This window comes from Lonchura striata, chromosome Z (assembly GCF_046129695.1).
Source record: "Lonchura striata isolate bLonStr1 chromosome Z, bLonStr1.mat, whole genome shotgun sequence".
In the NCBI taxonomy this organism is placed as follows: Eukaryota; Metazoa; Chordata; class Aves; order Passeriformes; family Estrildidae; genus Lonchura; species Lonchura striata.
Window position 1 is genome coordinate 85,361,500 of NC_134642.1, and position 23,647 is coordinate 85,385,146.

General features: G+C 40.0%; 1 protein-coding gene across 1 annotated transcript in view; it reads right to left on the reverse strand.

Annotated features, from left to right (window-relative positions):
• The window catches only part of VCAN (versican), a 98,950-nt gene that overhangs the window by 24,576 nt on the left and 50,727 nt on the right, over positions 1-23,647 (reverse strand). Inside the window, exons 9-10 of the mRNA XM_077790095.1 lie at positions 2,818-8,292; positions 604-717 (exon numbers count right to left, since the gene is read on the reverse strand). Coding sequence (XP_077646221.1) covers positions 604-717; positions 2,818-8,292 — 5,589 coding nt within the window. The remainder of the gene's footprint in view (positions 1-603; positions 718-2,817; positions 8,293-23,647) is intronic.

The following is a 23,647-nucleotide window of genomic DNA, read 5'->3' on the forward strand; positions in this document are numbered from 1 at the left end:
GATACTTTGGCTGGCTTTCTGGAAGGAAAATTGGTTATTCTGAAACACATAGGTGAGTCTTTTGAAATCTACAGTTACAGGAGGTGCAGAGATTTCACAGGCAACTGGAAGAGGTTCCTCAGCTGAAATTGTTACCAAAATACTAATTTGTACCAAAGATGCATATGATTATGATAATATCTAAAATTTCCTGCAAAAGTTTTCAAGTTTGTGTTCAGTTGCCAGCTTCCCATTCACATTTTGGAATATTTTATCTTACCAGCCTTTCAAATAACTATGGGAAGCTCTTAGGGAAGTATACCAAATATTAATGTATATATTTTTTTAATTTGGTGCGTTTTTGAATTCAATGCTGTATAATCCAGTTCGTGAAGTTCATTTACAGTTCTCTTAACCCCTGTGTGTGGGCACAAATCCATGCACTTTTTGGGGAGAGGGAAAAGAGGAGAGACAATGGGGATCTCTCCATTCAATTGTCCCAAAGTAAGGCCTCGGTGTAGGATTTTTCAGGCGTCCATGCAGCCTCCAACTTTAAAGCACACCAGATCTCATGTACAAGAGCTTTAAACTCGAGTTAATCAGCAGCCAGATAGCACAGTTTACCTAATTCACACTGCTCCCCGCTGAAACCTGGCAGGCAGGTACAGATGTAGAAGGAACCACGTGGGTAGCAGGTACCACCGTTGAGGCAGGGGCTGCTCTTGCATGGATCTTGGCCTGTTGAACAAGTAGGAAAAGGAATTTGACCCTGGTTTCAAGGAAATTTTTGGTGCATTTTTGATTTTCAGGAGGAAAAAAATATCTTTCTTCATTGCTGCATTGTCTTTACTGTAGCTACAAAAACTATTAACATACTCAACTACTCAAAATAAGATTTATAAAACAGTAAAGCTGGTCTTCAGGCATCACTGCTTTCAACTTGCACAACAATATGGCATTTACTATGAACAACATAAATTACTCTTGGAATTACTTTTTTTTCCACAGCAATTTGTACTATATTTGGCAGTCATGATACTCTGTTGAGGATTTAGTTTGCATGACATGACAATTAATTATAGCTGAAAACAGTTAAACATATGCAAAATGAATGGAAAATGCTTTTTTCTTGAACAGGGTTAGTTTATGCAGAATGACAGGGTACACAGAACATACTAACTGGCTGCTTATACGCAATCAAACCCCACAAAGTCTTATTTCTTTTGTCACATGTGTGCTTCCCACCTGCCTTTCTTAAAAATACATTTAAAGAATACAAACAAAGGCTCTGAATATGTTTGACTCTGGACTGAACATAAAGATAAAAACTTACCTGCTGTGAAATCCTCAGTTGTTACAGGAGTTAGTGTTTAAATACCATTTCCTTGAAGAGCTTTACACCTTCCAGTGATGTTTATTTCCACTGAGTTTAGATACCTGGGCATTTGCATTTGATTTCATGCCTAGGAGCACTCACTCACACAGACAAGTCCACACTAAACCATTTCTAAGAGTTAGTTTCTCACAGTGAGAGGGAAATCCTGAAGACAGCCCTTCTGATATGAAAAAATAAAGCCCTGGCTTTGAAAACTTACAAAATGGATAAAAGAGTTCTGTAAATCAGAGGCATAAGAAACATTAAGATTTTTTTGGTCATGTTTTCCCAAAACAATCTGACTAGGATTTATGACCAAAAAAAAAAAAAGAATATGTATGTCACACTTGCAAATTAGAGCTGCAAAGTCTTCTTACAGTGCCAAGTTCCCTGTCTAGGCATGGGAATGAAGAAGGTCCAGCTGAAAGCCCGCAGAAGAAAATCCTATATGCAAAAGTTTAGTATTCTAATTAAGTAATTAAGGTTTTCACTTTGGAGGTTTTGGAAAGGCTCTGACCCAACCCATTCAATAGAGTGATTGTTTTAGGACTGATTCACTGAAAGTCACAAATGTAGGGCTCTGTTAAGCACCTTAATGGTGGTTTTTGTGTGTTTGCTGTCTATTTATCCTTCTACAGACTGGATATTTCAGTAAACATTTTTAAATTGCCAGCTACCTGGATTATTTGAGGAACAATAATAGTAAACCTATAAAATCAGACCAGACCAGTTCTTTCCTCAGGTATAACTAGACAAAATATGTATTAAAGTGATACTACTGACATCATCCACACATTTGATGAAATGGTTCCCTATACTATAATGGAAAGAAAATACTGTGGCAAATGATGTCTAACAAAAAGTTCTGTAATTTTTAAGAGACTGACAGTGCATCAACCACTTAAAGCTACAGACAGGCTGAAAAGAAGGTCTTGGTTTTCTCTTGTGTTGAAAGCTATCTTGTAGGTCAAGAGAAGTTCAATTTTATAGAGAATTCTGATCCTAAAATTTGCACTATTGCTTTCTAAGTCAACTGCAAGATGTTAAAAACAACCCTTCATAGAAACCAAATGTGTAAGAACTATCACCACACTCACAAGAAAAAACATCACATAAAATCATCTGCTGGAAATTGGCAAATGAAGTCACCCCAGCTGATTTCCCTTCCACAACCAATGTTACCTTCCTGTCTTTTAAAACTGGCTGGTTACCTCCAGTCTGATCCAGAGCTCCACGATGCAAACACCAGTGGAAAGTCATGGGGCTTGGGTGTTTTGGCACCCCCCCATCCTCTTCCACTTGTAGGGGCCACAACCAGGCTGATTTCCCAGGTGGAGGGTGACGAGGTCCGTTGTCATTTCACGCGGAGCTCTGATTGTCACACCTCTCACCAGAGCCCAGGCAACACCTTCACAAGTACCACAACACACATAACACGACAGGGATCATATTTGGGAAGTTACCTGGAATTTGCACTGCTGTGCCTTCAACAGAACCCACACTGGTGCCAATCACGAAATCTGATCCATTTGTGACTTCCGGAAGGGAAAATGATGAAGTCACAGCTTCCACAGTGTTTGGCTCCTCAGAGCTCATTGTTGATGGCTCGTTTAGGTAGGGACTGTTTCCAGGGGCAGTACTGTTTATTGCAATGTTAGAAGAGATGGTTGTGATCTCCCCCTGACCAAACAAAGCCGCCTGTGTTTCTGTGCCTCCATCCAAAAGCTGGGAAGGTGAGGTTAGCATTGTAACTGCTTCCTGGCCAGGTTTAAATCCTTTGTTTTCGATGCTGTTGGGTGAGTCTGAAACAGTTGTGGGCAGGAGCCAGGGGTCCTGTCTCTCAGTAGTCCTGTCCGCCTCTTGGTGAGGATTATTGACTCTCCCTAAGGAGGCTTCGACTTCTGTTGTGCTGACTTTTGGAATATCTGTGCTTACTCTTTCTCCAAAATTCAGAAAAGCAGTAGGCAAGACATGTATTGATGGAGAATCTCCAGAAACAGCAGCTTCTTCCACACCAGCTAAATCAGTTGCAGGGGTTTCTGTCTCCTCTGTCCCACCTGTTAGAAGCCTACCAAACTGAGGAGTGCTTTCCGTGCTTGTGCTGTCTGAAAGAGGCTCAGGAGAAAGTTCCAGCAGAGAGGACTCTGTTGTGTCAAGAAAGTCAGTAGTGGGTGGTTTATATGTTGCTGTAATATCAGAACTAACCTCTTTGAAGATTCCTCCTGATGAATGATTGGACTGATGCGAATCCCTTGATGATGATGATGATGATGATGTGCTTGTAATGATTACCTCAGGGTACTCAGATACTCCATTTACTAAATGAACAGTTACTGAGGATTTAGGAGTTTGAGGAACAGAATAAAAACTCACTGTATCTGCTTCCTCATACTCTGCTGATGCTGATTTTGTCTTGGTGTACACCGTGGGACGATTCCCTGCACCCTTGGTAGGTGACACAGTTGTCAGGTGGGATGTAGGCCGTGCGGTGACAACACTCAACTCAAGCTTGCCAGTTGTCAAAGCCTTTTCTGGCTCATCAGTTACAAGTGGTGTAAGGGAAGGAACCATGGGCTGATTATCAGCCAGCTCTTCTTGGCCCATCCCAGAAAAGCCAGAGATTGTTTCACTTTGATCTGCTATTACTCGGTTGTTTGCTGAAGTACTTGGCTCATAGGTGTCTTCTGTGGGGCTCGTTGCAACAGGTTTAGACTCATGAGGCACTTGAGGGCTTGCCAGAGATGGCACTGTAGGAAGAAGAATGCCCATTTCAGAGAGTTCCATGGTGGTAAGAGTTTCTGTTGCAAAATTCATGTCATTGCCTGAACCCAAATCCATGTCACCTGAGGTTGGTTGGTGCCCAGAAGTCACCAACTCTCTACTTGGTGGACTGGAAGTAGTCAGAGGAAGATTATCACCAGATCCAAGTGTCTTTTCTTTGGCTATGGAAAACCTGGGAGTGGAATAATATTTCTCTCCTTCAGCTGTCATGCTATCATCATAGCCATATGTTGACTGTGTAACAGGATTTGGCATTGTTTGCACACTTATTATATCCTCAGGCATTGATTTAGAGTGATCCATGTCTATAATAGTTGTTTCTTCTGGTGGGGCTTGTAGTCGTTCTTCAATCAGGGTAATGTCACCATAAACAGAAATGTTCAATATAACACTTCTTTTGTCATCAATCATGGGAATAATTTTTTCATATAACCCAGTGTCACTTGTTAGTTCCTCTGATGAAGCTGTCTTTGGATGAGCAGCAGATGGATTTGCCAAAACCTCTGTTTCTTCTGTAAAGAGGGAGACTAGTCCTGTGATTGCAGTCTGTGACCCATCTCTCGGTGCCTCTGTGGTCATAACTTTGGGATAAAGACGTCCAGGAACACTGGATGAAACATTTAGTTCTACTTTGGATGCAGTGGGTATTGAGAAATGGGTAAAAATATCAGGGGAAGATGAATCTGAAGCACCAACCCAGCCAGATCCTTCCCCAGAGCCCTCAGGTAATACTCTGCCTGGCGTTTTTGTTGTTGGTGTTACAAAAGATTCCTCTGTTTCAGGACTGGGAGTTCCATTCAGTATAACAGATATAGGAGTTGTGCCACCTTTAATCAGAAAATGTGAATTTTCCTCTTGAGAAATAGCTTCAGAAGTGGGTGTTGGCTTATCTGTTTCATTTTCCCCTCTCCTAGAGTCAGTCTCCTTTTCCTGTGGTTCTTCATTCGCAACAAAATAATGTGTGGTGTCTTCAATCTCTTTAGAGACGAAGATCTTGGAGCTGTCTTCTTCTAAAGCTGAGGAACTGGGGAACATGGAGGTGGGGAATGGGTCTCCAGTTTCCAGCAGCAGCTCAGCTACAGCACTTGTGACTTCTTCATTAACTTCAGCACTTGCTGGAGTGGTTCCTCGCTCAAAGTCTTGTGTCGTGTCAGTGGAAAGTTCAGGCCCCATATCTGCAGGGTGAGAAATTTCAGGACTTGAGGTACTCTTGAATTTTTGGACAACAAATGGCACTACAGATGGGAGAACAGCAAGGTCATCTCCTGACCCCTGTCCTGAAAACAGGGGATCACCAATGAGCTCGTTATTTGGCAGATTTTCTTCCTTAGGTGTCAGGAATGTTCTGGGAATATCTTTCGTAGGGAAAATGTTTTGCACCAACTCTTCCTCTTGCTCTATAACTGTGACTGGAGAGCTTATGTATTTCCTTTCAATTGTTATAGGCTCAGTTACTCTCTCATCATTAAATGGCAAAGGTATTTTTTTAGCAGGTTCAGTTTCTAATTCCTTTTCTTCCAGATAAGGACTGAGGGTTGGAACATTTAAAAATCCCAAGTGTTCACGGATAGTCTGTGTGCTTTTAAAGAATGGGTCTGTTGTTATTTCTTCAGAAGATTCCGTAGCTTTTGGTGAAATTTCACTTGGAGTGTCTTCCATCAAAGGAATATTTGTAGAAAACGTTCTCACTGTCAGTTCATCAACAGTTTTCTCCTCAGTTCTCACACTGCCTGCAGTCCCCACGGAGGTTACCTCCTGTTCAGAAGTTGTGACCTGCTCATCAGGATCTGTAATGAAGGCAAGATCCAGAGGTGATGTGCTGACAGCTTGTCTGTCATCCTTTTCCCATGTTTCTGGTCTCCCACTAGGGACAACTGCTGTTTCTGCAAATGATCCAGTGGATGAGTCTGGTTCTCCAGATCCCTGGTCAGTAATTGAGAAATGACCTCCAAGTATTTCTTCTGTAGGTCCATTAGACATAAGTTTTGTGGTGCTGCTGTCATCTTTGAATTCTTCTCCAGAGCCATGCTCAATCAGGAAGATCTTACCCAAGGAAGCAGTTGAAGAACCAACTTTTGCATCTTTGCTTTCCATAGATTCAGCTACTCCTTTCATACTGCCAGTATCATGTGTCACCAAGCCCTCGTGAGGGTTGTTACTGACCACAGATCCTGGAGATGATGTGGCCTCACCAGTTTCTGAGTTTCCAGTTTCAATTCCTGGTGCAATGTGAGATGTTATCTCTTTTATGGAACCAGATTTTATGTCAGAAGGAGCTGTGTAGGTTGGTTTTGTTTCCATGTTTTCTTCTCCTGGGTTTTTGGTACTAAATATATCCAGGGACATCTGACTTTCTACTCCAGACCCCTCTGTGAAGCTCTCTGGCCCAGTACTCAAAACTGTTACTACAGATTCCTCTGTTCTTGCATGTTTTTCGTATTCTGTTGTTGTATCCTTTGGTGAAGCATAATCTGTGCTGTAAATTTTTCCTTCATACATTTCTGTTTGTGTTTCAGCGACAGTTCTTAATGGAATCGAAGTCAAAGTAGTAGACTCAACGATAAAATCTATGTCTCCAGAACCTGGATCAATAAATGGGGAGCCAATACTTACCACTTTGCTTGTGGAACCCCCTGAAAATATGTCAGCTGGCTCTTCTGCTGATCCTTCATTTACAAAAAGCTTCTTCTCCCTCAAGAGAGGAATGGTGGTGACCTTTTTGATTTCAGAACTTATGGTACCTGGCACTGTTTTTCTGAGTGGCTCTTGACTTACAGTTCTTACTTCACTTGTAGTGCTCCCAAGTTCATTCAAATCCAAATTTTCTTCTGTAGTAGTAGCTGAATTTTGGTGACCTGCATAAACAGTGGTGTGTATTTCTTTTTCATCATCAATACTCTTTTCAGTTACAGGAGAAATGGCATATACTTTTTCTGTAATTAGCTCAGACACAGAGTTGGTGGAAACAGTTACTTGAGGACTTTGATCAAAAGCAGAATAAGGAGTACTTATGGCTCTGGGCAAAGCAGAGGTGATTCCTGAATCAGTTACAGAAAATTCTCTCAGCAGTTCTGTGCTGGAGCCCAAAGAAATGTCTTGCATTGAAAGTGTTTCTGTTACTGCTATTTCCTCTGTCACAGCTGAAGTTACAGTGATGCTATCCTTCAAATCTCCAGAGCCTTCCAGAACCATAAAAGAAGCAGCACTCATCTCAGGCTTTGCTGTATGACTTGTTTCCAGAATGTTTTCAACAGGGGAATTTGCATTAAGTTTAAGAGTTGTTTTATAATGGTCTCCTGGAGCAGGGGTTGCCTTTTCTGAATTAAGGTCAGTTACAACGTTGTCTACCGTAGCAGGAATAAAAACTGCCTCCAGAGAAGTAGTTACAGCAGAACTTTCCTCAGTAAATGCATCAGGAGAAGATGTTATACCAGAACTTTTTTCATCATCTTCCTTTCTTGATTCTGTCACGACTTCTAAGACTGAAGTGGACAGATCAGATTCAGTGGAGCCATCCCCAGAGGATTCACTAGAAATCAAAAGCAGGTTTTTGTTATCTTTAGTAGAGCTCTCCTCAGCTCCCTGCCATGTCATGGTCTCTCTACTGTTTTGCTCATGTGAAGAAGTGGTGGCTACTGATTTATCTGTTGTAACAACTTCAGACTCCCCACTATAGACAGGTTCTAACATTGCAGCCCCTGAAGTTGGTTGTGTTACCACAAACGCTCCTATTACTTCTCCAGTTTTGCTTGGCTGCATAGTACCAGAAGCTTCAGATTCATTAATTATAAATGGGTTTGTCTCATTGATTTGAGAAAAGGTTACGTTTTTGGAATGTGCAACGCTTTCGATTTGGTCACTCCTTGCTTCCTCAGCTTTTGTGCTCTTAGGTGCACTCGTGACTTGTTGCTTCCCATTGATGAACTGCAAAGCTGGAGGAGTTGTAACATCAGTTGTATTTTCACAGTCTTCGTCTTCTTCAAACTCTGAATAGTTTGGAAAGAAAGGATCCAGTATTATATATTCAGACGAATCCTGCACAGAGTCTGAAGTACAGGGTTCAGTCTGAGCTGAGTCTGCATCAATATGGGTTTCATCTATTGCATGAGGAAGCATGTGGCGATTGAACAGATCCAAAAATTCATTCACCGGGTGATCTGCAAGAAAAAGAGAGCTTTTCATAATCCCTAAGTAACAGTACACACACGAAGTACAAGCAATCCATTGGAGGAAAAAAAAAATTTGAAATTCAAAAATTTGTTGCAAATTCAGTGTGTTTTTCTGTTGACACAAAGTCAAACTCTGCCAATGGGGTGTGTCTTTCTATTTGGAGCCTCTCTGAATATTGAACACATTGATTATTCAGTACTGTTGATTGCCACGTGCCCTTGGTCCCAAACCTATGCCTGAGTTACCTTCTCCTACATTTTCAGCAAAGATGAGGTATGGACAAGATGAAAACCATTTTGCAGACCAACCTGCTGCAGCTTCTTCCAGGGATTTAGACACTAACTAACCTCCACCAATAACTGAACCTAGACAAAGCTAAGCAAAGCAAAGTCTAAAATTAAATAAGAGAAAAAAACCTCCCTCTGCATCTCCCTTTTCCTTTTTGTGTAGAGTAATTCAAATTAGAAGGAACACCATAACATCTACATCAGTCACTCTTCAGTAGACTTGGACCTTAGGTCAGTGAATAAAGTCTTGCTTTACAAAGTTGTTGCTTTTGGAATTTTAAAGCATTATGCAGCAAATTAGAAAAACTATCACAGATTCAAAGGTCAACTCCCACTCAGAGAGTAATATGACTGAAGTCCAGTAATCTTCTTCTGTTTACCACTAACTCTGAATTATTTACATACTCCTACAGGTTACAAACCTCTCACAGTTTTTTTTCTAGGTGGCCAGGCAGATAAAGAGGAAGAAAGAAGATTGAGAAGGCAAGACTTAGCTGTAGAAAGCCTCATGAATTCCTCCAAGATTTATGATCCCAAATCCCATAGACACTTTTTAAACTTGCCCTTTCAGCACAAACATTGCTTTGAACTTTCTGTTACAGACAATGGAAGCTATCCTAATTAAAATGAAATTTAAAAAAAAGAAAAAAAAAAAAAGAAAAAAAAAGGAGGATACAACAGACTCAGAAAAAAGCCCCATATTTCAAGATTTCAAGTTTGGCCAACTGACTTGAAATTGGAAACCTTGGGCTGAAATCCTACTGCATGAGTGTTTCTTTCTTCTGGATCCATGTTTATAACCATGTTGGCCAGAGGGGATTACTTTCTTGCTGGTACAAACTGGAATGGTCAATAGAGTTTTGCCCACATCTGCCAGGAGAGGATCTGAGCCAATTAACAGGACTCCTGCCTTAGAGCACTGTCAGCAGCCTCTGCTTCCTGAAAAATTATCTACACTACGTGACACAGCTCAAGTCTTAAATCAAATCTTCCTCACTAAAACTATCTACAAGTCGTAAACTAAACTATCTAAGTCATAAAACAATGAGAACTTGAGTCAAAGCACTTCATAAATTTGAAGTAATTCCCCTACCTATGAAGATAATTTAACCTCTGTGACTACTGAGTCCTCAGAGACAGAGTCATCAGGTGATCATTCTGGAAAAGAATGTATTCAATCAAATGAAACTGACACAAAGCACTACGAAAGGTTTGTGATTCTTTGGTCTGGGCTGCCTTGTGTGTGCAAATTGACTTCAATTTGGTTTTGAAAAGGTCACTGCAACTCCATTGAGAATTAATGTTCTAATATCTCATGCTGTGTTTACAGCTAAACTCATGAAGTATTACTGGATCTCAGCTTTGCTAAAGCTCCAAATGAAGAATACAGAGAATAAATCACCTTCAGCATTGTTTATTTCAACTACAGTGTCAAGTTTGTACAACACTAAGCTCAGGGCTCCCAGTGCAACCAAAAAAAAAGGTTGTTTTTAACCTTGTGCCTGCTTGGCTGTTGTACATTGCCCAGAGAAGCCTGATGTTTACCATGTGCTATTAAAGCTCTATAAGATGGCTACAGAACTGGGGTTTCTTCTCTCTCCCTCGTATGTGCTTGTTGGGAGATATTTTATGCAATGCTTGTAAAGAATTAATACTTTTCTCCTGTAAATTAAAACTATTTAGAAAGGCTGCCCAATGCCACAGAAGAATAAATTTTCTACAGGCATTTACTTGAGCTCTCCCAGATTTCCCTTTCCAATTTTGTGAAAAGCAGGAATTTGGTAATCTCTCCAAGACTGGCAGCATGACTTTGAGGAGCATGTCTAATAACAACCCTTTCAGAATCCATGAATTTCAGCAAAAGGCCACTCTGAGAAATACACATAGTGAGAAACCATGTCCTCATAAAAGCAGAAGTTTCAATTAAGACCAAATTTCACACCTTCCTTTCAAATCTGTGCATGCAGAAACCCATGGGAATTTAGTCAGTGAGAGAGGAATGGCAAGACAGAGCTGATAGGGAGCTCTGAGAATTTGTAATTTTTGGTAAGTTCACTATAAAATAACTGCACCCACACACAGAACCAGAAAACCACACAGAAATTTGAATGGCCAGGAAATGTGTTGTGTGTGCTGTGTGAACAGCTGAAGGAGGGATGTGCACAAACAACCTGGTGTATAGACTGGTATGCCATAAAGATTAACTATGATTTCACACACAGCAATTAAGATGGTGAAACAAAGTGTGCAGCTTTGCACAGAAATTCTACACTAAAAAAAAAAAAAATTATAAAGTCTGGATGGAGCTGGATGGGCTGTAATTTGTAGGAGGGCACCATGACTAGCAAGTCCTGACCAACAGTGCAGAATTTTTGCAGCAGGGCACACCTGGGAGTCCCTCAAATTAGTAGCTCACACTAAGTCATTGATGGTTGGCAATAAATTTAGTGAACAACATCTGTTCCAAATGCACCTAGAAGACAAATACATATTTGTCTGATAGATATCTCTATCAGACCCTGCTTTTACTCTGTTAGCTTTTCCAAGATCTCACTTGTCACAACAATCCACATAAAAGAACCCTTAGCAAAAGATGTGATATTTCTGATAATAAACTTTGAGAAGTCTATTTTATGAAATAATAAGTATCTTTGGTTTTGTTTTGTTTTAAATGCTTTGGTTTTTTTCCAAAGGAAAAAATAACATGCTTTTCAGGAAATAGTAAATAATGTAATTGATGGGGTTCTTATTTTTTGTTTTTAATTTTAAATTCTTTTCCTTCCTACAGGTTTGATTATTCTGTGTTAGCATTCAGGTTGCTCAGGGTGAAGAGCAATGAAAAATGCTCCATAACTGCTGAGATGGCAAATAATCTACAAAATGATGTGGCTCATACGTCCTCGTCAACTGGGTATAGGACCCTGGAATGAAAACCTACTAGAAAATTTAGATACTAGAGATATAATTACTATAGAAGAAAAAGTCTTTACCTGTTGAACAGGTTTGTTAGACCCTGAGGGCTGTAACACAGAAACTTGAATTAGTTTTAAACTGCCCAGATGCCACTGAGTTATGCTGCCCCTGCTTATTTCACACCCATTCCTGCTGCAGGTAAACACATACAGACCAAAGGCTACTCAAAAAGACATGGAACCAGGACTTTAAAGGGAAGGAGTTTGCTTATCAATAGCTCATGGAAAACAAGCCAAAAGGAGCCCTTTTTCAAAGAGGTGCTTTGTTATTCTGGCTCCAAGTGAAGGAAAGTGAAAACAAGTAGCTAAAAAGAAGGAAAAGCCAAGAGCTGTCAGCTCAGAGTGCCAACCCAAACAAGTCCTGGGAGAGATTTATCAGCAAAGCCTCTCTTGGAGGGAAGTGATGAGGTATGCACTGGAATGGAGATGGAAAGGGTAGGTATATCCAGCCTGGAGTGTTTATTAATCCATTTAATACATCTAGATGTTCTAAATGACCTGCAAGGAGCAGGCATCTATCTCAGTAACAGTTCTTGTACGTAAGAAATGGAAATCCTTCTGGCTACAGGGCGATTTTAGCCTGCTACTGAACATAACCACAGAGCCACGGACCAAGGTGTCATTAATTCTCATACAACCCTTCCAATCCCTCATGGCTGGTTCCAAACCCACATCAGTTTTTCAGTGGGTCAAACAGAAAAGTTGCCTCCCTGTTAGTGGTGCACAAGATAACATCTGCACACATCCAAAAATGTGCAATGTGCAGCAATATTTCTTGTCTTGGGAAGACTTTTAATATTCTACAAAGAGCTTTTCCAATACTATCTTTGAGGGGGGCAGGCAGTAAAAAGCATTTTCTCTCTAAAAATCCATTAGATAAACATCTGAAGAAGAATTAATAGGGAATTGAATAGAAAGCATATGATGTTTTCCAAACTTTCGAAATACAAAATATTTCATTCGCAAGACTTATGGTTTTGTGAAGTTCTTTTCAAAATGGGGCTCTTAACATCTAATCTGGCATCCTGCAGATAATGGAATTTCACACTTCTACAATTTGTCCACTTATTTCTTCAGAGCCACATGCTCAGATTTTTCTGAGCAGTAGTACAGTACAGTAGCCATGAGATTTACATAACATATTCTGTGGGCTTTAAATCAGGCCCTATATTTTGACAAGAATACAGCTAAATAGGAAATTAAAAAAATATATTTTAGTTAGCAGTCTAAACCATTTTGGACTCTTTGTTTTGAAAGTAGTCCACTGCAGAATGTAACACTAACTGAAAATCTTTAATGTTCACCACCAAGAACCCATAACCACAAGACAGGTTTGCATGAAAAATCAAAAGAGTCTGCGTTAGTCAAATTATTTCCTGCACTGGATAAGCATAACTTTTTGGGGGTTGGCTTCAATAGTTTTATCAAGATTAAAATATTATTAGTTATTGTTGGAGCCGGCCCAGAGGAGGCTCCAGGGTGAGCAGGGGATGCAGCAGCTCTGCTGGCAGCAAAGGCTGGCACAGCTGGCATCGCTCACCCGGCCAGGAGAAGCTTTGGGCTGAGCTCAGGGCGGCTCCAGGGAAGATGGAGAGAGACAACGGACAAGGGATGGAGGGACAGGAGACAGGGAATGGCTCCACTGCCCCAGGGCAGGGCTGGGTGGGACACTGGGAATGAGGAATTGTTCCCTGGCAGGGCGGGCAGGGCTGGGATGGGATTCCCAGAGCAGCTGGGGCTGCCCCTGGATCCCTGGCAGTGCCCAAGGCCAGGCTGGACACTGGGGCTGGAGCAGCTGGGACAGTGGGAGGGTCCCTGCCATGGCTGGGGTGGCACTGGGTGGGATTTAACTCTGTCCCAACCCAATCCATTCAGTTTTCTATGGTTCTATGAAGACATTGATAAAACACGTCTGGCTTTAATGAGCTGTTTCAAAACCCCTGCACATTTTTGGGATGCACATGGTGAGATCACAAACGTTACCCATTAGAGAGAGCCCATGGACAGCTAAAATCCACACTCTGCTTCACCTGGAAAACACAAGGAGTCCTCAAAGCAGGAGAGAGTGGAGATGGTTCAAACCCTCTGTAAAACCAGTGAAGCCTCACACCCAGGTTTGGGAGAGGCTCTAGGATGAGGAAAGACTTAAACCACCTTTATGTCAAACACTGACTGCCCTAAACCTCAGCTCTGCCAGGAATCTGAACTGCAGTCTGCGTGGATTTGAGCAGCTTTATGACCATGGCTTGCTGAAGCTCTTACAGCAAAGAAAAAAAATCCAAAACCTCAACCAATTCCACAGGATTGTGTCAGTTTCATTAAATATATTCTGTTTTAAAAGCATGGTGAGGAAATAGAAAAGGGATTTGAAAAGCTGTCCCCAATACAAAAAAGTAGGATGTTCTTTTACCTTAAGATATTATATTCAAATTGGAGCAAAACCATTCCATTTTACAGAAATAAATCAGTCTCATAACATCATTTGGGCTGATTTGCTTCATAGAAGAGGTTTGGTTTTGTTGGCTTTTTTTTTCAATGTATATTATTCTTTTAATTTAATTTTTAAAAAAATAAATATTTTGAAATACAGATATTTCCTGGTGAACCAAAATTCCATGTGTCAGCCTTTGGAATATGCAATTCCACTAACTTGTGCCATCTTGTAGTATCATTATCCCACCTAAGCATGGTCAAAGTGCAAGAGTGCTCCAGGCATACCCCTTCTCCACTTCAGAAAAAGGTAGGAATACTTCCAAGGAGCTGGTCTAAGGCATTAAAGAAATACGGCTACTATTATACACACCTAAGCCAAAAAAAATTTAAAAATCAAAAAAGTTCTGAAATAATTAATTTTTTGATGCTTTTAATCCTTCTACCTCACGTTAACATGAGTAGTATACATGACGAGATATAATAAAATCCAGGTCTTTATTACTGTTCACTCTAAATAAACAAAAGGTTTTATTTAGTTTACTTTAAAATGTTTCCCAGCTGGACATATATATTTCTAAAATTTTGTTAACTTTGGCTCCCTTTAAAAATCCTTAAGGATGTAGAGCAGGTTTCAATAATTTGAGACTTGGATTGTTTGGCTTTTTTTTTTTTAACCTTCTAAATTTTATCAAAATTTATGTTTTGTTATAGCTCTGAGAGTCAAAAGAGATTATTACACAAATATATGCAATTTTAGCTTGCATAGAAGTCTCAGCTATTCAGGTAAACTTCTGGAAGAAAGTAATTGTAAGGAGTGACTTCTGCACAGCTGGCTGGGTAGGAGTTGAAAGTAATTCAAGGTGGGTGGTCAGTCTTGCCTACTGAAATTCACTTATCTAGTCCATCTGCTTTACCATATTTGGGGGTTTTCATGTGAAATTCATGAATATCACTTTCTGGCATGTTCCTGCCCTGCAGCCTTTTTACAGACAGGACTCTGGGCTGGAGCTGCTGGCCATAGCCAGGGGCACCTGCGGAAAGTGGATGTCACTTAGGTGGACATCTGCTCTGCAGAGGGCTCTGGGCTTACTCAGCCCCGCCAAACTCCAAAGCAGCAGACAGGATGATGCAGAAACCATGTCAGAAAGAAAGGAACTGTCTTATTATAAAAGCATATCACGGAGCCCTCTGGCAATTCCTGGTGTTTCCTTTGTTCTTCTCCCCCACCCGACAATAAATTTGTTAAAAAGAAGCAGACTGAGTGAAATGTCAAGTTGTTAAAAATGGCAGCTTTGCCGTGTCGAGGCTGAGCCCCAGCACGGGCAGGGTACAGCTCCCTGGATAATGCCTGGATATTTGTCATGCAACATTCTGAGGAGAGTCATTCCCACTTCCTTTCTGCTCCAATATGTCACTAACAAAACACGACTCCAGCCTGTGGTGCCTCCTCCTGAGCAGTCCTGGGCGTGAGCATCCTTCCAATGACAACATTTCTCTCACTGCCTACAGAGAAGACAATTCTAAAGCTCTGCAGGGCTAAACAACTCAAACCCAAACAACTGCCGTGCAATAAATCATTTTCCTCCAGATGGAACCCAAAACAAAGCAAGGAGTCAGACTGTATCTGACTTAGCTGGTGTGTCTGGGTGTGTTGTAGAGGGAAGTCCAACTCTGCAGGAAAAGCTGGTTGGGAAAGAGCAACTGCTCACCAGAATGACTTCATCCATTATTTCATGCAGGATATTCCATGACATGAGGTGGAAAGACTGAGATTAATGAATTTTGGGCTTTCCTGTCCCACTTCACCACCATCCCTTTGTTACATTTATATCCTGCTAACTGGGAGAATCTCCAATGTTTCTGCCATGACACAGCTGGCACAAGAAAGAACCAGTTATGGCCCTACCAATATGGGGAGAGAGTGTTCCCTCCACAAAGAACCAAAAATTTACTTCCCACAAAATAAATTTGGGCAAAAGTCTTAAAACTACACTTAGAATCTCAAAGCATATGCCCACCCTTTGACTGCACCTGTGCCTGTTCAGGGCTGAAAGGAATATTTTTTCCCCTCTTCCTTTTTCCAGTAATACTGAACCACTTGGCATTAAAGAAAAAAAAAAAAAAGAACTTACAGTAGACTCCTTAATGTGGCAGTTTGGGAAAAAAAATAGATTGACATCATATTATTGTAGGAGTAATAAAGATTGGTTTATGTACAAGGCATGCACTAAATTTTTCTTTCTTGATTTGTCCCATGAGAGGAATTTTATGCGGCAAAAATAAAGCCAAAAATATTTTATAGTTCAAGCTCTAAAACAGACAGTGGCGTAGAAAAAGGGGAAGGAGTGAAGGAAGGAGGGAAGGGAGTCTTTTTTTCTAAGAACTGAAGCTATGATGACAATTACCCCACCTGCTCTACCCCAAAATGCTCTTTTTACAGCTATCTGAAGAAGTTCATTCCACTTATCATGATGATTTTCTGGCATTTTATCTCCCACTATTTCTCATGCATTTTTTCAAGTACCTCATAAGCACGCTTTTAATTTAATGCCTGCACAGGCCCACTGGTCATGCAGCAACCATCCAAAAATCACATTCTGTAGCTGCAGTCCCTGCTCTTTTGGGGCATTATTTTGAGCTATTAGTCCCATATTTTGTCCCATAACAAATACATATTTTAAGTTTCATTTTTCTTCATTGAAATATGACTAAAATTTTGTCTGGGGAAAATCATCTTGTCCGGGAACCTTCTGCATGTGCAAAATTAATTGAGTTGCTACAGAAGTGGCAGTGATAGCTGAAGGTACTGCAGTATCTTCATAACTTCTTAAATGCAAGTTAGTTTTAGAATGCATAATTAGAGTGATTACATACATAGATATTGACATATGTGGCAAAAAGATTTTTGCATATAGATTTGAGTCTTGTACTTTGCAAATAGTACTCAGAAGATACAGAGTGGATCCTGCAAAACTTTAATTGATTATTCTCACTATCATCCTTTACTTCTGGGGAAAAAAAAAAAAAAAAAACTGTAATGTAAAATGTAAGAAGAATATCTGCAGGGGTTAATAAAATTGTTTTGGTTATAAAACACCTGAAGCAGCCTAGGGATAAACCAGAGGTTCTCAGTTAAATCAGCAAAAGTCTGTAAGCTCCCCTCTGCTGCAGCTGGAGCGACACAAACGTGTCTCTCTACCAGACACAATTGCAAACAGTGCCTACAGAACATGAGTGTTTGTTTAACCATAGAATCACATAATTTTTTTCTTTCAGTAACTTTTTTCATATCAGTTTTCTTTTCTGCTTTGTTCTGTTTTCCCCTGGCAAAACTGGAACATTTGTTCTGGAAAAATATTAATTTGTTTTTAGAAACACTTGGGGGTTTTTTGGAAAAGACACTTCTGTTGGACAGTGCTTGAGAACAAAGGTTTTAAACCAACTACAGCTAAAAATAGATGCCTTGCTGTGGTAATGTTACTGCACCACTAAAAATCAGCAGAGGGAGACATATTTTTGGCTATAATCTACTGCCACAAATTCCATCCTCTGCTAACATGGTAATATTGCTGCAGAATTAGTTCACACCTGACAGGCTCTGTATGTGGTCAGAAGAAACTGAGAAGAAAATATATATATGTAGCTCAATAAGTCAAACAATTCACCTAAAGTGTGAACAAATACTTGTCTGAGGAACATTTTGGATTAATCCTTGGTCCTGTCAGTTGGACCAAGTGTCCACAGCATTTAACTAGACATGTGACTGGAAACTCACTTCAAGCCAGAGTAGTGAATATATAAGTAAGCCCAGAATAATTTTGCTCACCACTTTCAAGAAAAAAAAGCAATGGTTTAGGAAAAAATCCCACAATGAAATACAATCAAAAATCTCAGTGCTACTCTGTGTACATATAGGCACATTCCTTGCTGCTATTTTGGCAAAAAAACCTAAAAAATTACATCAAATATGTGGAAATTCCTTTTCTAATGCCAAAAAACCTCCCACTGAAACTATGAGATTCCTGCTTGATGAGGTGCTACATGTAAAATCCGCGAATATGGTTGGAAGTTAAAAACTATTATTTCTTGTGCACTCTTTGAGCTAATGAGGGGTATCCAAAAGGTAATGAAGTATAGCAGAGGTAATACCTAGGCAGGCAGGGACTACTGGAAGACACTCCTGACCAGGAATAAAATTCCAACTGCTCTTCTCCTCCTCAGGAAGTAAAAAGTTTTCATATTGAGTTCTCCTCATTTAAGAAAAGCAGTAACACAAGGCTTGTCAGAAAAGTCCTAATGAACTGGCCAGCTTGGAAGGAAAAATTACTCTATAAAGAAAGATTGATAACTTCAGCAATGTGCTCCTAAAGACAACACAAAATATGCACCAGCCACTCTGCACACATCCTCCCTTGTGGCAGGAAAATATTCTGAAAGACACCAGTGGGTATTTTGTATACTATGGATCAAATTTATCATTTAATCACTTTAAAAAATGAGGAAGATTTTAAAAGACTGGCTGGATTAGCAAGGATTAATCCACTCATTAAACTGAGCAAAAAAAAGACCACTGAAAATTCTATACTAAACAACTTGCAATCTGGACACATTCAGAAAATGTTGGTACAGAAAAACACTTTCCTCAAAAAAAATTAAGTCATATTGCATCACTGTGTAAAAGACAGCTCATCATATCTGCAGTAAGACTTCTTAAAGCTTTCTCCACATGTAAATAAAACCTCTAAAAGGATTCCTGTTCTTCACTACAGAAGTATGAAAAACTACATTGTACCTATGAATAAAATTCCTTCATTTCTCTCATGAATAAACAAAGAGCTATAAGAAAGCTGGAAATGTGTAATCCCTATGTCTAGATCTGAGACGTCTCCTTGGATACAATGCAAAAACAGCAGGGAATGTGTAGGCATCCTCTGAACAGTATTTAATGTGAGGGCACTGTTCCTTGTATCTATGGAAGTCTAGAAAGGAATGTGGAAAGAGAAATTATTGTTCTATAATAAGTCTTTCTTCAGAAAGAGACAGCAATAGTGGGCCTAAAAACCATTTCTTAATTCAGTTTTAGCTTCTTGTGGAAATTTCTAAGTGTCAAGTTTCAGCTCTGTTGGATAAGGAGCTGGTGGGGTTGGTTTTTTTGTTTTTCCTTAGTTCTGAGAAAAGGAGAAGTGCACAAAAAAAGCTTAAATTTATTAAAATTACTTGGTTATTATTTTTGCTTTTATACAAGGTATCAGTGCTGTTCTGTGTTAAATACAATTTATATGAGATAGAGTATAACCTATTTTAAAAAGCCCTCCATATCACCAACTTTAAAAAAAAAAAGTATTCCAATATAGAAAATTCCCAACTGGTTTAGTTAAACAACAGATCTACCAGTTTGGATTGAACTCAAATGTGTCCTGAAGAAAAATAATCACCTAATTATACAATGACCCAGAATCTGCAAAGTGTTATGAAGACATTGTGATACCTACTACCCCACATCCACACCACAGTTCTGCTCTCAATCACCTCATTGGAATTACTGTGGTGTAATTACACTGGGGAAGATGATATCAGGATCTGGCCACCTTACTCAGTGTTTAACACTTCAGTTACTCCAGGCACAGGAAGAATGTGGCTAACTCTACAGCAGGTTTGATGAATAAATGAGTAATACAGAGAGTTTGGTCATTCAGGATGTGAAAATTTTTCCAGTCAGACCTGCTTCCCTGGAAAATGAGATTAAGAACATGACAATTGATAAGGAGACAAGCCCACCCCTCCATTAAGGAAAAAAAAAAAAAAAAAAAAAAGGAAATTTTGCATTTAATAAGGTGGGAAATTTGTCCTGCCTATGTGAGGCCACTTTTGCTGTTGCTTCAAGATCCCACCAGGAATTAATTCAGGTCAGCCTATCTGCAAGACAGCAGCTTTCCTTACAGCAAACCTTGGTTTGAAATAGGTCCTATAAAGAAACCATGGCTTTCAGCAGCATATATTTCAGCACACAAAAGGCAAAGTCTCTTCCCCTTCTCTCTAGAATCCCAGAATTCTCTCTAACACAAGAATTAGCAAAAAAGACATACCAAAAATTGCACATAGCACATGTGTGTATACCACAAATAATGGTGTCCAGAGAGATTATTTGCCAGCCAGAATGAATAAAACATCTTAAAGGAGAACAGTGTGGGTGCAGATGAAGAGAGATGCAAACCTGGATGCTGCAAACTTTTAGGCTGTCCTTTGCAACGCCTGGAAGAGGCAGTGTGAGGCTTGCTGCTCCTGTCCCTCCTCTGCTCTGCTCATCCCAACAACACCCCCAGCCCCTGGGGCAGAGCCAGCATCTTCCCTCCCTGCACAGCACCAGCACATTCCCACTCTCCCACGCACACACCCCCTCAGGAGTTACCAAAAACAGGGGCTGAACAAGGGGACATGGTCATTCTCTGCAACTGAGCAGAGGAATTAAAGTATCAAGGGATAAGTGTCAGGAAGAAAAAAGATCTATTCAGGCTAAAGACAATGCTGGCAAGAATAAACACGGGTATAAACTGGCCAAGGAGCAATTCACACTAGATATTAGAATCAGGCTTAAACAGTGCCATGACGATCTTTGACAGCCCTCCAGAAGGAGCTGTGAAGACAAGAAGATTAAATGAATTTTAAGGCAAGGCCTAAGATGGACCTGAAAAGACTCTATTCTGCCTCCTTTGTTAAGGTTTATGACTATGACTCATTACCATCCCGCATTTCATTCAAATTTCACATGCCCTCTCACACTGCTAAGACAGAAATATGCATGTCAGAGAATTACATGTTGAAACACAAAGGTTTGTAACCTCTTTCCATAAAATTCCACATCCACAAAGCACAAGTTCCTGCAATTTTGTTCTCTTCAAAGCTAAAGGGGACAAGAAACCAGACAGAGCTGGTGTGAGTCCCAGGGTCCAACAAACACTTTGAAACATATTCAGTAAATAAAGACTTTTAAATGTCTCCAAAAAACACAGGTGTGCAAATTACTTCTGATTCAGACAGGAGTTATGTTTCCAGCATCCCCTCAACCACTGTTAAACAACACCCCCACAAGCATTTTTCAGCTCATAAAAGCTTTATGAGCTGAAAAGTTCCTCCAGGTTTAGTTTGTTGGTTTTTTTTTCTTTCCCAGCTGCTAATCCATGACCTTCCAGCACCAGCAGCAGCCCTCACTACCAGGAAACATCAGAGCTGCGAGGACACAACAGGGCACAAAGTGTCAAATTCTGCATCCTCATAGAGAAAGACAAAATCCTGTGTCCCATCCGATGCCATGGGGAGCTGTGCATGTAGTAACACCTCACACTGCTGGATTCCTCACTCTCATGATTCCAAGGGAAAAACTCCTGGTTCCACTCCAGTGGATGAAGGTCCCAGGCTCCTTCCATTCTGAAACATGCCCTTTTTGTAGCATAAAAAGGGATGTTTCCTCATGTGTGAGGGTATTTTCCTTATTAACTGAAACAGATCTGCCCATGGGCAGTCAGCAAAAACAAGTCTTATTACCCAGATTAATTTGTGCACCTCACTCACGTTTGCCCACATGGGAGTGTGTGGATTGTTTTTACATTTTCTCAATGAAAACTGCTGTATTCCTACACAAATAAAGTTTTATCTATCAACTCTGTGTTCTTTCTTATCAGCCCTAGAACATGCCCTCCAGAATTCAAATTGAGACTGACCTTCCACCAGGTCTCCAAATTACTTCTGTTTCCATGCCTTGTTTTGTTTGTTCTTTTTTAATCTAAAAGAAAACTTCCTTTGTGAGGGCTTTCATTGACTGGAAGCATGCATTTTAAAAGCTAGAAGTAAAGCTATTTAACTCTAGGATAAGAAAAGAAGTCCTCTAGGAGAACGTTCTTCTGGTCTAATAAATGTAAAGTCTTAGAAATCATAATATTTAATAGCACCTTCCTGTAACTGTGCTACTTCATATTAAGAGGGTTGTGTGTATGAGACAGAAAAATATCCCTGCCTCTTTATTTAACTAAATTTAACTCTACACCTTTTGTGTGTAGCTTCAGCCTGCAGTAATAATGAAGAATAATATCCCCTGAAATTCCATACATCCATAACAGATTCCATATATCAACAGCACATTCCAGCCCAAAGACTTCAAAGATCTTCAGAGAAGTTGGTGCCAGTCTGGTGAGGGTTTGAGAGGGAGGAGAAAGGCGCAAGGAATCTTTCCTACCTCTCCTTCCACCTGTGCTTGGCCACAGGTGAGCTCACCTGAGCCAGACCTGCTTCCACCACCACCACCTCCCTGTCCTGCTTGATGGAAACTGCTAAAAATATCTCAAAATCTGAAGTATTCCCACATTTAGCACAGCCTTTCTCCTCCACGTGGAATGTAAAACACTTCTCCTGCCTAACAAAGCCTAATGGCACCTCCATGGAGAGCTTAAATATTATTGTGCCCATGCTGTGGATGGCAAATGGAGCTGCAGGGAGCAATATTCAGCTGTGTAACAGCAAGGTTTTTATTGTAATTGAGTGATAGGAGACAAAACATGGTGCTGAATTTCTGCTGAGCCCTGCCTCACTGTTAAACTGTTGCTTCTGGCAAAAGCTGAATAACAAGGAGGTGAAGAATGAGGGGGAAGAATAATCTCATAAATAGTTCCAGCACTTCTGCAAAACACAAAAAGGAAAATACATTCATTTCTAGACAATGCCATCTGTATATAACCTCTTATTATAATTCCAATTTGAAACTGTTATTTCTTGAAGGGCTTTGGTAAGCAAGCTCTCCTTTCTTAGGAGTCACTTTTGGCACTCAGTGAAAATCAGTGAAGGCCTTTGTTTATAACCCTAACAGATTAACTTCATCTAAAAATGATAGACTATGTTACCTTGAAAACCAGCCAAAGGAGGAAAAACCTTTGTTTTATCAGAGATGTGAAGATGTAAACTGCATTTACACTTCCTGATCAGTTCAGAATAAAAAGTCAGAGGTACAGTTTATGTAGTTCTTTATGACAGTGGATCAATTCTCAAATAAGGGGTGATAGAATAAGAAGTTAAACTACATCCTAGTGAAAGGCATATGTTGGTAATATTTGCCAAATTCATTCCTCTTCATTACTCCCTATACGCATTTTCTTCAGCACAAAGAAAAGTTTATGGACTAAGGAACAATGAGGGGAAACTGGGTCTGACAGGATTTTTCAGATGTTGTTTTTCATTTCTGTAGCAATAAAATAAATCAATCCAAACCATCAGAGAGCATAAATCTTTGGCAGTTCTAACTGAATTAGGGGTAAGTAGGTAGAGGATGCCTGTGGATAGCTAAGTGGAGGAATTCCCAGTGCCAGGGCCCGAAAACCAAAAAATGAAGAAAACTCCTTTTTAAAATTGCACTAGACACATAATGAGGCTCTCTGTGTATAAAGAGAACACAGATGGTGCCATATGAAGAATTTAATAATATTTCAAGACAATCAACTTTCTTCTCTCCTCACAGACTAAATAATTCTTAAAGGCAGATTTTTAAGGATTTGTAAGTTTTTGTCTACTTACAAACACCCTGACACATATGCACATCTATACCTGGGAAATGCATGCACAGCTTTGAAAGTTTGTGAAGATGGAGAAGGCAAAATTCAAAAATT